At 35.4% G+C, this 13063-nt stretch overlaps 1 protein-coding gene across 1 annotated transcript; it reads left to right on the top strand.

Moving 5' to 3' along the window:
- Positions 1 to 457: 457 nt before the first annotated feature.
- On the top strand, positions 458 to 2697 carry LOC127121985 (NAC domain-containing protein 92). Its single transcript, XM_051052408.1, has 4 exons — positions 458 to 621; positions 740 to 954; positions 1150 to 1427; positions 1969 to 2697. Exons 2-4 carry the CDS (start codon positions 765 to 767, stop codon positions 2494 to 2496), a joined length of 996 nt encoding a protein of 331 aa, XP_050908365.1. The 5' UTR covers positions 458 to 621; positions 740 to 764; the 3' UTR covers positions 2497 to 2697.
- Positions 2698 to 13063: the final 10366 nt, after the last annotated feature.

Here is a 13063-nt window from a genome sequence, read left to right as displayed (position 1 = left end):
AGTTTTAGAAGAAGAAAAAAAAGAGATTACCACCAGCTCCTTTAAACATACTCTTCCTTAATCTGATCTAGACAATTTCATTTTTTATTTCTAATAATAATAAAAAGGATAGTATTAATTTTATATTTCTTAATAAAAATAGCAAACGGATGAAAAACGTGAAACTAAAATCAAACATAAAATAATCTATCTACATTCAATGTAATTTCACTAAGGTTAAAGAAAATATTAATAAATTAAATATTTTCTTTAATCTTACGCCATTTTCTACAGCTGTGACATCATGAAAAAAGCACTGTGACATAAAAAAAACAGTTACGTGAAGACTCAAATTGGTGAAGTGTTCCTAGTCAAGTTTCATGAAAAAAATAAAAAATTAACTTCACAAAAAAGTGTAAAACGACAAGTTCTATGTATCCAAAAAACATGAAATTTAGTATTTAAGGAGTTATGTTATATTCCTCACACACAACACTGTCTTTTCTTAACAACCTCAAATTCCTCAAAATAATCTTTCTCTCTTCATTCTTTCTTTTCTCTTATCTTCTAATCATTTTCACACATTCTTAGTAAAATTATTGTAACTTATTTATCATCCTTATATAATCTTCTTGATCAAAGGTTTGTTTTTCATTTGAATTTTTTTAGAATTTATTGTTTTGTTGTTGGAATAATTATCATAAGATGCAGTTAGTAATTAAATTTTTATGTTTTAATTTGTTTTTGATTAATGAAACAGGAGTTAGTTTAGTTTGTGATTAATTATGATGGATGGTGCAATGGAGAAAAATTCAAGTGATGAAGTTTTTGAATTGCCACCTGGATTTAGGTTTCATCCAACAGATGAAGAACTCATAACTCATTATCTCTCTCAAAAAGTTCTTGATAATTGCTTTTGTGCTTTAGCTATTGGTGAAGTTGATTTGAACAAGTGTGAGCCTTGGGATTTACCTTGTAAGTTTCTCTTCATATTATATCTTTCATTCCATAATTTACTATCAAGTGTTTATAAACGTCTGGTTTGATCTTATTATTATTAAATATTATTATCTAGGTATCTAAAATTTTGATTTTTTTAGTAATTTTTTTCAGATATATAAAAAAACAAATTGGATTTTTTTATAAATATTTAATTTTTTTATGGTGTAGGGAGGGCTAAAATGGGTGAGAAAGAATGGTATTTTTTCTGTGTGAGGGACAGGAAATATCCTACTGGTTTAAGAACAAATAGGGCCACATGTGCTGGATATTGGAAGGCAACAGGTAAAGACAAAGAAATTTATAGAGAGAAGACATTAATTGGAATGAAGAAAACTCTTGTTTTCTACAAAGGAAGAGCACCTAAAGGAGAAAAAACAAATTGGGTCATTCATGAATATAGATTAGAGGACCCATATTCTTTGCAAAATACTTCCAAAAGGGCTATGGTAAATCCTGTCTCCTACAACTCTTTCACTTTATTATTCACTAGTTGAATTTCTATCAAAATTTTAAATTATGTTTACAATCGCGCAGTTGCGAACAGTTGCGAACGATAACAATACAGTTGAAATAATTTTTATAATTATAGTTTAACTATGAAAAAATAAACAGACACTCTGTTTCATTATGATTTAAACATGACAAATATTTTATAAAGTTTTTTTAGCCCGAATTTAACCGTGATAAACTTTAGGTCACGTGCAACATCCTACCTTAAATACTTTCAAAGACGGTCTTGTAGAGACCTAAAAACTATTTGTAATATTGATGTCGCAGATATAGATACAGTTGCGATCATCGCTATGAATGGAGATCATAATTTAAAATCGCGATTTTGATAAATATAATAATATAATTGTGTTTTTCTCAAAAATATATTCAAAAGGGTTTTGGTGATAATCTTTTCAATACTTTTTCACTATAGAATTAAGAATATAGATACATTTTTTTTGTGTTTTTTTTTTATTTGGGTTGGTTTCTTTTCAGAGGGAATGGTCTATATGCAGAGTTTTTGAGAAAAGTTCAAGTGAAAACAAAATGCATATTCAAGATTTGGTAAGGTTCAATTCAAAAGGAAAAGAACAACTACCTCCATTGATGGATTCACCACCATACAACAATAATGAAACAAAAACAACTTTTGGAGATTCATCACATGTGACATGTTTCAATGACAACAACAACATTGTTGATGATAGATTTGAAAATCCCATGTTAACATCTTCATATTCTTCAAACCCTTCTTATGATACTATCTCATGGACCCAATATTTGTCACACCAATCAACACAAATTGGAAATTCATCACAATCCTCAGAAGAATCCATGTTGAAGATGTTGATTGAAAATAATGAGACAAAAAATCAGAAAGCTCAAGAATGTAACTATGATGTTGACATTGACATTTCAACTATGATTTATAATGATGAAATGTTTCAAAGTTCTTATGTGAGTGAAGAATATTCATCAGCTTCAATAGGACATTTTGATACTGGTTGCTTATGGAATTTCTGAAGATGAAGGTTGGAAGATATTGTACAGATTATAATATTAAAAAAAAATATAATTTAGGAGTTAATTATGTTATACATGTATATTAGTTGCATTTAGATTTATGTTATACTAGAAAAATACATGAAATGGATGTATTACTAAATACTTAGTTGTATTTTTTGGTATAGTTTTCAAAAGATGTATTGCTTGACAATTATATAAAAGGCTAAAATATATTTTTGGTCATTTATGTTATTTAGTTTAAATTGAATTTATTCTCTTAACTTTGAAAATTTTGAATTTGGTTCTTTTTCTTTCTTCTTTTTTTCCCTAGAGTGGTCCTGTATTTTTGCAAAAGTTATACCATTGTGGTGATTTTTGTTTTTTTTAAATGGTATTTAGTATTATAAGAGATATACTAAATTCGTCCTATTCAAACAAAATAAAATTAAGGACACATTAAAATATTAAAGTTAAAATAAGAGACATATTTGACTTAAAAAAATTCACAAAATCAAACTAAAAAATAAAATAAAGAATAAATTATATTATCATTTATAAAACTAAAATTATAGTGGTTTGTAGTAGCTAGATTTTTGTTTCGGTTTTTGTTATTTTTTTGGAATGACCAAAATAATCTCAAATTGTTTGAAAATAGATAATATAATTTATATACAAAATTCATACACTATAATTCAATAAGGTGTCTTTCTTAAAGGATAAAATCGTAAAAATTCTCACATCTAAAATGGATAATATTAGATAGTTGTAGTAGCACAAATTTGGGGTCCGTTGAACAATATCATATGCGGGAGTTGAAGTCTTTGTAGTTCTTAATCCAATAGGATCTCTAATGGATTGAAGTATCTATTAGAGATGCTCTTAATAAGGTTAAAACGAAAACTATGTTCCATTTCAAATTTAATTATTTGAGCTTTGAACTTAATCCTGCATTAAACTTGATTAAAGGCAAAAAGAAAAGTGCATGTGTGTTAGATCTTCCATTTGATTAACATGAATAAATTAAGGTCATACAAACACTTAACCTTTTGCTAAAAAGGAAAAAAAAATTGGCAGCAAAAACACTAATTATATATGTTTATATTACATAAGGCTTATTTTTGTTGACTAATTGATTCATTCTACTAAATTTTGATTTAGATGTCGCTTATGATTACAATTGTTAGGAAATTTGATGTGACAATCACCACACTAGTAATAAAGCAATATTGTGAGAAAAAGATATTTTTTTGAACAAACATATGAGAGAGAGAGACTAAATTTTGATTTAGATGTTGCTTATGATTACAATTGTTAGGAAATTTGATGTGACAATCACCACACTAGGAATAAAGCAATATTGTGAGGAAAAGAGATTTTTTTTGAACAAACATGAGAGAGAGAGAGAGAGAGAGAGAGAGAGAGAGAGAGAGAGAGAGAGAGAGAGAGAGAGAGAGAGGAGAGAGAAGAGAGAGAGAGAGAGAGAGAGAGAGAGAGAGAAGAGAGAGAGAGAAGAGATAAGAAGAGAGAGAGAGAGAGAGAGAGAGAGAAGAGAGAGAGGAAGAGGAGAGAGAGAGAGAAGAGAGGAGAGAGAGAGAGAGAGAGAGAGAGAGAGAGAGAGAGAGAGAGAGAGAGAGAGAGATGATTGGTTAAAACAGTTTTCTATTCGTTTTCTCAATTAAGATTAAAAGATTAGAAGTGAATAGCAACTTAACCTCCTCACTTTAACAAACAAGAGTACAAGACCAACTATAGGCTTCTAGTATATGTTTGTCATGTATGATGATAACACTCATACATGACATATATAACTATTAAATAACAAAGTACATAACTAACATAAGCCACTACATGCTATATCACATTTCGACTACAACATGCACCTCTTCGACTTACCAAATTCTCTTACGAAAACCGCATTCACCTGGTTCACTACAATACCTCCACACTCTGTCCAAACATGGAGTCAGTTGAAGAGGTTGTTCCATGAACAGTTTTACATGGGCCAGTCGAAAGTAAGTCTGAAAGAGTTGGCTAGTGTTAGGCGAAATATCCCTGAGTCCATTGATGATTATCTCAACAGGTATATACTTCTTAAAGCAAGGTGCTTTACGCAAGTCCCTGAACACCAACTTGTCGAAATGGCTGCTGCGGGCCTAGACTACTCAATTAGAAAGAAGTTGGACACTCAGTACCTTAGGGATATGGCGTAATTGGCAGATAGGGTTCACCAAGTCGAATGCTTGAAAGCTGAAAAATCCAGAACGAATAAGTATCATAAAAATGATAAAGTCGCTTACATTAAGGCAGACGATTATTTCTCTAATCAGAAGAGGAAGAATAAGCCGAAGTGGAAAGAGGTCGATTATAAGGTGGGGGTCCAAGATCAAGGCAACCAAAATTTTCATAAGGGAAGGTCTCACATTCCCCCAACTTACAAAGGTAACAACCCAATTACGCGTACTCAGTGGAGGCGTCATCAGAGGAAGAAGAAGGCCGAAAAATAGGCCTTTCCTAATAAAAACCAAGCCCCTGAGACAAATCACCCCTCAAATTGACAAGGACACAGATGAATCCTTACCCAAAGGAACCAGTCGAGAAGGATAAAAGGGCGAAGAACAAAAGGTCGTCTATGAAGGTGGCGTAACGCGCCAAGGACGACTACAAGCGTAGGGAAAAAACCCCTGAGTACTCTCCTCAATCAGAGGATGAGGCACCAGATTACACTCCTCGTCCAAAGGAGGAAACACCCCAGTACACACCTCAATCGGAAGACAAAGAGCCAGGGTACACACCATAGTCTGACGACGAGATGGTTGACAATAATTTCGACGACGAGTCCGAAGATGATTTACAGATTAATTGCGGCATAGTTTCAATTTTTCTTGCGGAATATGATTGAAAATCAGAAGTGTCTGAGGCTGAGGAGGATTATGTATCGGACGAGGCAGCTAATCAGAAGCCTCTTTGCTACTACGTCATGAACAATAGCGTCGTCGAAAAACAGCAGGCTATCTTTGAAATACTTGACCCTGCAAAAGTTATACCATCGTGGTGATTTTTGTTTTTTTTAAATGGTCTTTACTTTTATAAGAGATATACTAAATTCGTCCTATTCAAACAAAATAAAATTAAGGACACATTAAAATATTAAAGTTAAAATAAGACATACTTGACTTTAAAAAATTATAAAATCAAATTAAAAATTAAAATAAAGAATAAATTTATATTATCATTTATAAAACTAAAATTATAGTGGTTTGTAGTAGCTGGATTTTTGTTTTTGTTATTTTTTTTAATGACCAAAATAATCTCACATTGTTTGAGAATAGATAGCATAATTTATATACAACATCTATACATTATGATTCAATAAGATATCTTTTTTAAAGGATAGAGCCATAAGGATTCTCACACCTAAAACAAACAATATTACCACCTACTTGAGGTCGACCGGACAATATCATGTATGTGCGAGTTGAAGTCTTTATATAAATGATAATTGAGTTTTTTCTTATTCCAATAAGATCTCTAATGGATTGAAATCTTTATTAAAGATGCTCTTAATAAGGTTAAAACGAAAACTATGTTACATTTCAAATTTAATTAATTGAGTTTTGAACTTAATCATGCATTAAACTTGATTAGTACTAACATATATGGGGACCTCAATTAGTAAATGGACCTTGTTTTCCCCTCTAATGAACTAGAGTAATAAATAAAGGCAAAAAAAAGTGCATGTGTCAGATCTTCCATTTGATTAACAAGAATAAATTAAGGTCATACAAACACTTAACCTTTTTGCTAAAGGCAAAAAAAAGTTGGCAAATTCTATATGTTTATATTACATAAGGCTAATTTTGTTGACTAATTGATTCATTCAACTAAATTTTGATATGGATGTTGCTTATGATTACAATTAATATGAAATTTGATGTGACAATCACCACACCAGGAACAAAACTATGTTGTGAGAAAGAGAGATTTTTTTGAACAAACACAAGAAAACGATTCAGTGAGAGTGAGAGAGAGAGAGAGAGAGAGAGAGAGATGATTGGTTAAAACAGTTTTCTATTCATTTTCTCAATTAAGATTAAAAGATTAGATGTGAATAGCAACTTAACCTCCTCACTTTAACAAACAAGAGTACAACATCAACTATAGACTTCTAGTATATGTTTGTCATGTATGATGATAACACTCATACATGACATATATAACTATTAAATAACAAAGTACATAACTAACATAAGCCACTACATGCTATATCACATTTCGACTACAACATGCACCTCTTCGACTTACCAAATTCTCTTACGAAAACCGCATTCACCTGGTTCACTACAATACCTCCACACTGTAGCACCTCAAATTTGCACCTATCATTGTACATACATTCTCATATTAGGTCATAGCATAACATGGCCCATATCATATCATATCATGGCCTCAAGGATCATTGCATGCCCTAGCTCCCCTCCTAATGGGTGGTTTGCCTTGTGAGTGTGGTTCTTGATCACCAAGCATATTTTGCATTTGTATATATTTGCTTTTCATATGTTTATCATTCAAAAAGTACAAAAATATTGTCAGTTTAACCTTGTTGCTTGCAGTTAAAGCAATCATCAGCAATTAGGTCAAAATCAGTAAAAGTCAGTCATTGCAGTGGATGGTGACCATTCTTGCAGAATTTAGGCACCATGATCAATCATCAAGGGTTCATATATCTTGAGACATCATTTGGAGTCAAGATATCAAGGAATTAGGGTTTGGAATTCATCAGAAGGTGCTTCAGTCAAGCAAAACCCTAGAAAAGTCAAACTTGGTCAACTGTGGATTTAATCAGTGATTTGATGGATGGAATTGATTTGAAGGAGCTCATTCATGTCCATACAAGCCTCATATATAATGCCAAACCTCATCATGGAAGAATTGGAAGTCAAACAGAAAATTTCCAGAAATAGAAAGTGGACCTGTAATTTCAACTGCCAAAAATGGAAACTTCTTGATCTTAAACTTACATCATGATACAAGCTTCAAATGAATTTTTGCCCAACATGAAAGTTGAAGATCTTGTTCTCCCATTTTCAAAAAGTCCAAGAACTCTCAATTCCCATGCATGGTTGTCAAGATATGATCAAATCATTTTCACAAAATCTTGAACTTCAAAAGGCCATATCTCTCAAACCATTTGGCCAATTTTGGTGGGGTTTTTTCCTACAAACCACATTTCATCTCCTCTTTCCAAAAATGTAAATTTCATGTGCTAAAACATTGCCAATCAAAATGGCATTTTTTGACTTGTCTTATTTAAATTCAAGTGTGGACCAAAGTTGACTTTTTGATTTAGCAATTTTGAGCACATTTGGCCATTTGGGAATTGTTTGGAAGGTTATTTGAGACTTGTTTGAGGCCCAAACTCGGCCAGACTTCATACCTCCATGTGCATATGTTGGAAAATTAGCAAATGGCCATTTCACTTCATTTTTGATAATCATGTTTAGCATTTGTTTAACCAACTTTAAACAGACCATATAAATGATATTTCTGTCCAAATCAAACCCTAACAGCAGCCATAACACACCAGAATTCTCTCATTTCCTCAAATCACCATTTTCACGATTTGGAATTTCTGAGCAAAATCCCAAAACACTCGAGCCAATCTTGCTTCCTTCTTCACCTAGCCATCATTGGGAGCTCTTTTGAACCATCAAACCCCAGCTGGAACTCCCTTTCGAGCTCTGTTTTCTCCAAGGCATAACAATGGCAAATCGAGATCTGAAGGATTCCAAGCACCATTGAGCTAAGTTCTTTCAAGATTCCTTCATTCCAAAGCATTGTGAACTTCTGTTTGAGCTTGAAGCGTTCAAAAAACCACTGCTCCACACTTTTCTTCGAAATCAAGTAAGTGCTCGACCTTCTCCATTTACCAAATAATGAGATGCTTTAGATAGGTCTTTTAATGCTGAATCCATTGCAACTTGTCCCACTTGAAATGGTTAACTATGCTGTGAGAAATCTGGATTTTCATTTTTATGTTCAAACTTGTTTTCAATCGATTTGCTTTGATGATGATGATTCACTGAAAACCATGCTTGGATTATGACTGTGCTTGCTTCATTGGTTTGATTAGTATGCATATCTGTGATTTCTGGGCACTTTGATTTTCATGTTTGATTGTTAATGATGAAGATATGCTGCTGAAACCCTAGAGCCATTTTCCAGATTTTCCCAGAATCGTGTTTGCTGTATTGTTGCTTGGTATTGCATGAATGTTGGTTGCCATGCTGTTTATGAAGTTATGTTTGATTTTCGTTATGATGATTGCATGAAGAAGATGTTGCCTTGCTGTTTCTGAAACCCTAAAAGTTGCCCAGAAAACATGAACTGCGATTGGTTGTTGTTGCTGCTTGTTTTCTGCTCATGTTACTGTTTCATTGGTGATGGCCAATCAGAACATTTCGTTCTGCCTCCCTTGTACGCTGTCGTTTTGATTAATGAGGTCCCAAATTACAACAATGCCACTCGGTCCTTTAATTATCCAAAACAATTCATTTTAATTTCAAATAATTATTTCATTTGATCATCAATTTTGCAAAAATCATATCTTGTTCATTTCAATTCCAAAATTCATGCCAATTTTTGCATCATGTCCTGTTTGATGTCTATTATTTTGTCATGATTTTTAATGAATTTTCTGATCACTGGTTTTTAAATGGCCTTAGGGTTTGTGTAATGTGACCATATCTTGTACATGTTGCCAAAACCATTGTGAAATAATCATGTTGCATCCATTTGATCTGAAATTTTTGTGGTTAATCTACACTCATCCATGCTTATTTTGGTGTAAATATCATGGTTTTATCATATGTGGATTGAGAGCTTTGAATTTTTGAAGTAGGGTGTGACAACTTGTGTCACACCATGGATGTGCAATCTGCTGATTTTGTTTACATGCTTCATGACCTCCAAATGATCCAAATTTTTGTATGAGCCTTCTCTCATATGTCTAGTTTATGTGTGAATTTTCTTGGATTTAATTGAGCTATTTTCCATTTGTTTGAGATTTTTTCTTCCTGCCTAGTCAAATGTTGACTTTATGTGACATACCTTGCCATTTGCTTTGGGAAATTCTCATGCCTTATTGTATGATCATGAAATTTTGCATGGGCATACTAGACATCTTGAGCTTTGCATTGGTGTTGACCCCATTCATTTCTCATCTGTTTTCATTTAGTTGTGATTTTTTGAAGTTGACCCATGTTTGTTTGACTTCTTTGTGCATGTTTGAATTTGCTTTGACTTTATGATTTTCATTGACTGCCTTCCACTTGTCCAAATGCAATGAAATTTGACATGCTTACCATGCTAGATGTTAGGATTGAGTATGATTTATTTGATGAGTTTTGAAATTGTTTGAGTTGACTTTTGATGCAAGTCATTCTGTTGACTTCCTTGTGCTTTCATTTGCCATGTTTTGACTTCCTTTGCTTGTGAATTAATGATGATGCATGATATGAACATGAACCCAATTGTGCTTGCTTCTTAAATGTTTGAACTTGACTTTGGTTGACTTTCATTTGCTTCTTTGACTTTTTCATTTGTTTTTGACCCTAGGCTTGTCCTAGTGGTCTTTTGGGCTTATGATTGAGTTCATGTTTCAGGATAAGCAACAATGCCTCAAAGATCATACAAATTTGATTGAGCTTGATTATATATCATGTGCTAACCCCTTGTTTTGTAGGTGGTGTGACTCATATAGTTTGAGTCTTGTTGCTTTGCACACTTGTCTCTCTGTGTTGACTGTTGATTCATTTCCTTTGCTTTAACTGTTGAACTGTATACTGATTAGTTTGACTATTTCAGGTACCATTAGTTGTTTAAGTTCTTTGAACTTGCTTTGCTTTGCTATTTAGCAACTTGCTTGAGGTATAATTCCCTTTCTTCATGTAGCCTGGAAGACCTGGCCTGTTGCTTGGCCAGGCAACTGTCTGAAGTCCTCCTTAAGAGGCAATGTTTGTGTATGTTTAATTTGTCCTTGTACAGAGTCAAAGACCTCCTAAGTGAAGAGGCAATTGGCAGAACCAAGGGATAAGCAACCTATCCCCTGCTATTCAGTGTGTCTTCTGTTTTGCTCACACCACTGTGTTGATGCATTTCAGATAAAAACCCAAGATCTTGTGCAATTGCACAGTCGAGTCAGTTTCAAATGTGTAGAAGGGTTCCCACCTTCTGAACCCACACATTCTTGTCTTAAGCTCTCCCAGGCCAGGGATAGAAGCTGTGAGGCACCCCCTCATATCCTTTTCATCTGCTTCACCTTAGCCCCTCAATGGCAAGGTTAAGAGCAACACTCACCCCATTCGAGAGGTTTGTTTGTTGAGGTTGATATGACCCCTCGACTAAAACCTAACCCTTGTGTGAGCCCCTTGTGTGTATATAGTGTGTGCTACCTGTGCTTGTATGTTTGTTTGACTTGCTTCCTGTGCAAGTTAGGTTTAGTTTAGACTAATCCTTGTTTGCTTTCGCCCTCGTTGCGATCGAGCCTTTTCCTTTCTCTCGCCCTCGTTGCGATCGAGCCTTTCCCTTTCTCTTGCCCTAGTTGCAATCGAGACCTTTGTCCCTCCGTAGCCGAACTACGGCAACTCTGATTCTCATGTCCAGATGAGATACGTAGGCACGAGATGCGATGTCTTGTCGAGTTTGACTAACCACTAACACTAATTCTCTTCTCTCGCCCTCGTTGCGATTGAGACTTTCTCTTCTCTCGCCCTCGTTGCGATTGAGATCTCCCCTTTCTCTTGCCCTAGTTGCAATCGAGACCCTTGCTTCCTGTGCAAGCCGTGTCTAGGATAGGTTGGCCCTTGTGCCATTTAGCTAGAAACCTTAACTTAGGGTCGACTTTGCATGACAACATCTAGGCTCGAGTCGTAGTCTCCCTAGAGTTGTGTCTCCCTCTGTTATCTGGTTAGGCTAGATCCTTTATCCCTGCGTAGGGGAAACTACATCGCCCTGATCTTCATACCAGATGAAGTATGTAGGCAGGAGATTGAGCTGATCTCTCCGGGCGCCTTTCTTTCTTTTTGTGTGTTGTTTGACAGTTGCTAGGCTCGAGTGCCTGACTCCTTAGCAATTTGTTGTCTGTTTGTTGAGTGTGCTCGACAGTTATAGGCTCGAGTCCCCGACTCCCTATTAACTTGTTATGTTGTTGTGTGCTTGGAAGCCGATGTAAGTCCATCGAGTGGCATTTGGTTCCAGTGTGTGTGTTTTGGTTCGGATGCTGATGTAAGTCCAGTGATTGGCATTCGGGCTCCACGTTTGCCTTTGTCTGTTTGTTTGTGTGCGCGTCAGCCGAGCTACGAATGCTCTGATTCTTCTCTCGTCCGAGAAGATACGTATGCATAGGATGCGATATCCTAGCGAGCATGTGCCGTTTCCCCAGTCCGAACTACTTCGACTCTGATGTCTATGCCTGATAGACTAAGTAGGCCCAGGATACGATATCCTGCCGAGTCAGTTCAGTCAGTCTCTTTTGTCCCTTTCAGCCAGTGTGTGTGTGTTTGAGCAGTGATTTTAGCAACCAATTTATCCTTCCTTTTGTGCGTGGATCCCGTAGAGTACTACGGATGCGTAGGGGTGCTAATACCTTCCCTTCGCATAACCGACTCCCGAACCCATCCTCTTTGGTCGCGAGACCATGTTCTTTCCTAGGTTTACTTCGAGCGTTTCCTTTCCCTCTTTTGGGATAAATAACGCACGGTGGCGGCTCTGTTGTTTCTTTCTTTTCCCGCCGGTTTTTCGCGTAATGCGACAGCTGGCGACTCTGCTGGGGATAAAGAGAAGTTGACCTATGTTGGTCCATCTTCCCTGAGCGAGTCTCTCCTAGCGCTCTCTAGGTTAGGATTTTGGTTGCTTTGTGCTGTTATTTATTGCATTCATTGTATATATGTGCATTTATTGTTTGCATTTATTGTGTACACTTATGTTTGCATTCATATTCATTATTCATTCTGCCTGGCTGGTTGTCTGTTTTTCTTTGTGGGGTGGGAGTCAGTTGAGATAAGTTCTATACCCGAACTCGAGTGCTCTCTAGGATAGGAGAATGGCATAGTCTTGTTGACTGGTGTGGAGTATTCCTTAGCCAGTTGACTTGCGAGACCGTTCACTTGGTGGAGGTCATGTTGAACTAATAATGTCACACAAGTTATTTGTGGTTAGGCATTATTCTTTCAATCATGTGCCGCAGAAGCCAAGGACCTTAGTTTACCAAACCCATCTTGGCCTATTTTTTAGGACCGTAGTGCGGAGGTCGTTCAGATGTCAGTTCTGATACGATTGTTACGCGATACTACACTCATAAGAGTTTCTCTTGAGAATATTCTTGGAATACGAGTATTCGTTCCTCCGATAATATTCGAGAGATGGAACGATGATTATGGGAACCTCTGATAGAACATGTCTGGCAGGTTTAAACCCTAGTACACTCCCTTTGGGTGGTTCTTAACCGAGACTCCATGCTCGTGACTCTCAATAAACCCATGATTCGTGGTTGAGTCGTTCAAACATTGTTAATATCAATGGATCCCGG

The sequence above is a fragment of the Lathyrus oleraceus genome, chromosome 1 (assembly GCF_024323335.1).
Source record: "Lathyrus oleraceus cultivar Zhongwan6 chromosome 1, CAAS_Psat_ZW6_1.0, whole genome shotgun sequence".
In the NCBI taxonomy this organism is placed as follows: domain Eukaryota; kingdom Viridiplantae; phylum Streptophyta; class Magnoliopsida; order Fabales; family Fabaceae; genus Lathyrus; species Lathyrus oleraceus.
Note: the sequence above shows the minus strand (reverse complement) of the source record. Positions and strands in the feature narration are given on the sequence as shown.

Excerpts from the sequence above, each read along its gene's own strand:
- LOC127121985 (XM_051052408.1), top strand. The coding sequence starts at position 765 with ATGATGGATGGTGCAATGGAGAAAAATTCAAGTGATGAAGTTTTTGAA. Across the intron at positions 955-1,149 it reads TGAGCCTTGGGATTTACCTT|GGAGGGCTAAAATGGGTGAG; the intron begins GTAAGTTTCTCT and ends TTTATGGTGTAG. Across the intron at positions 1,428-1,968 it reads ATACTTCCAAAAGGGCTATG|AGGGAATGGTCTATATGCAG; the intron begins GTAAATCCTGTC and ends GTTTCTTTTCAG.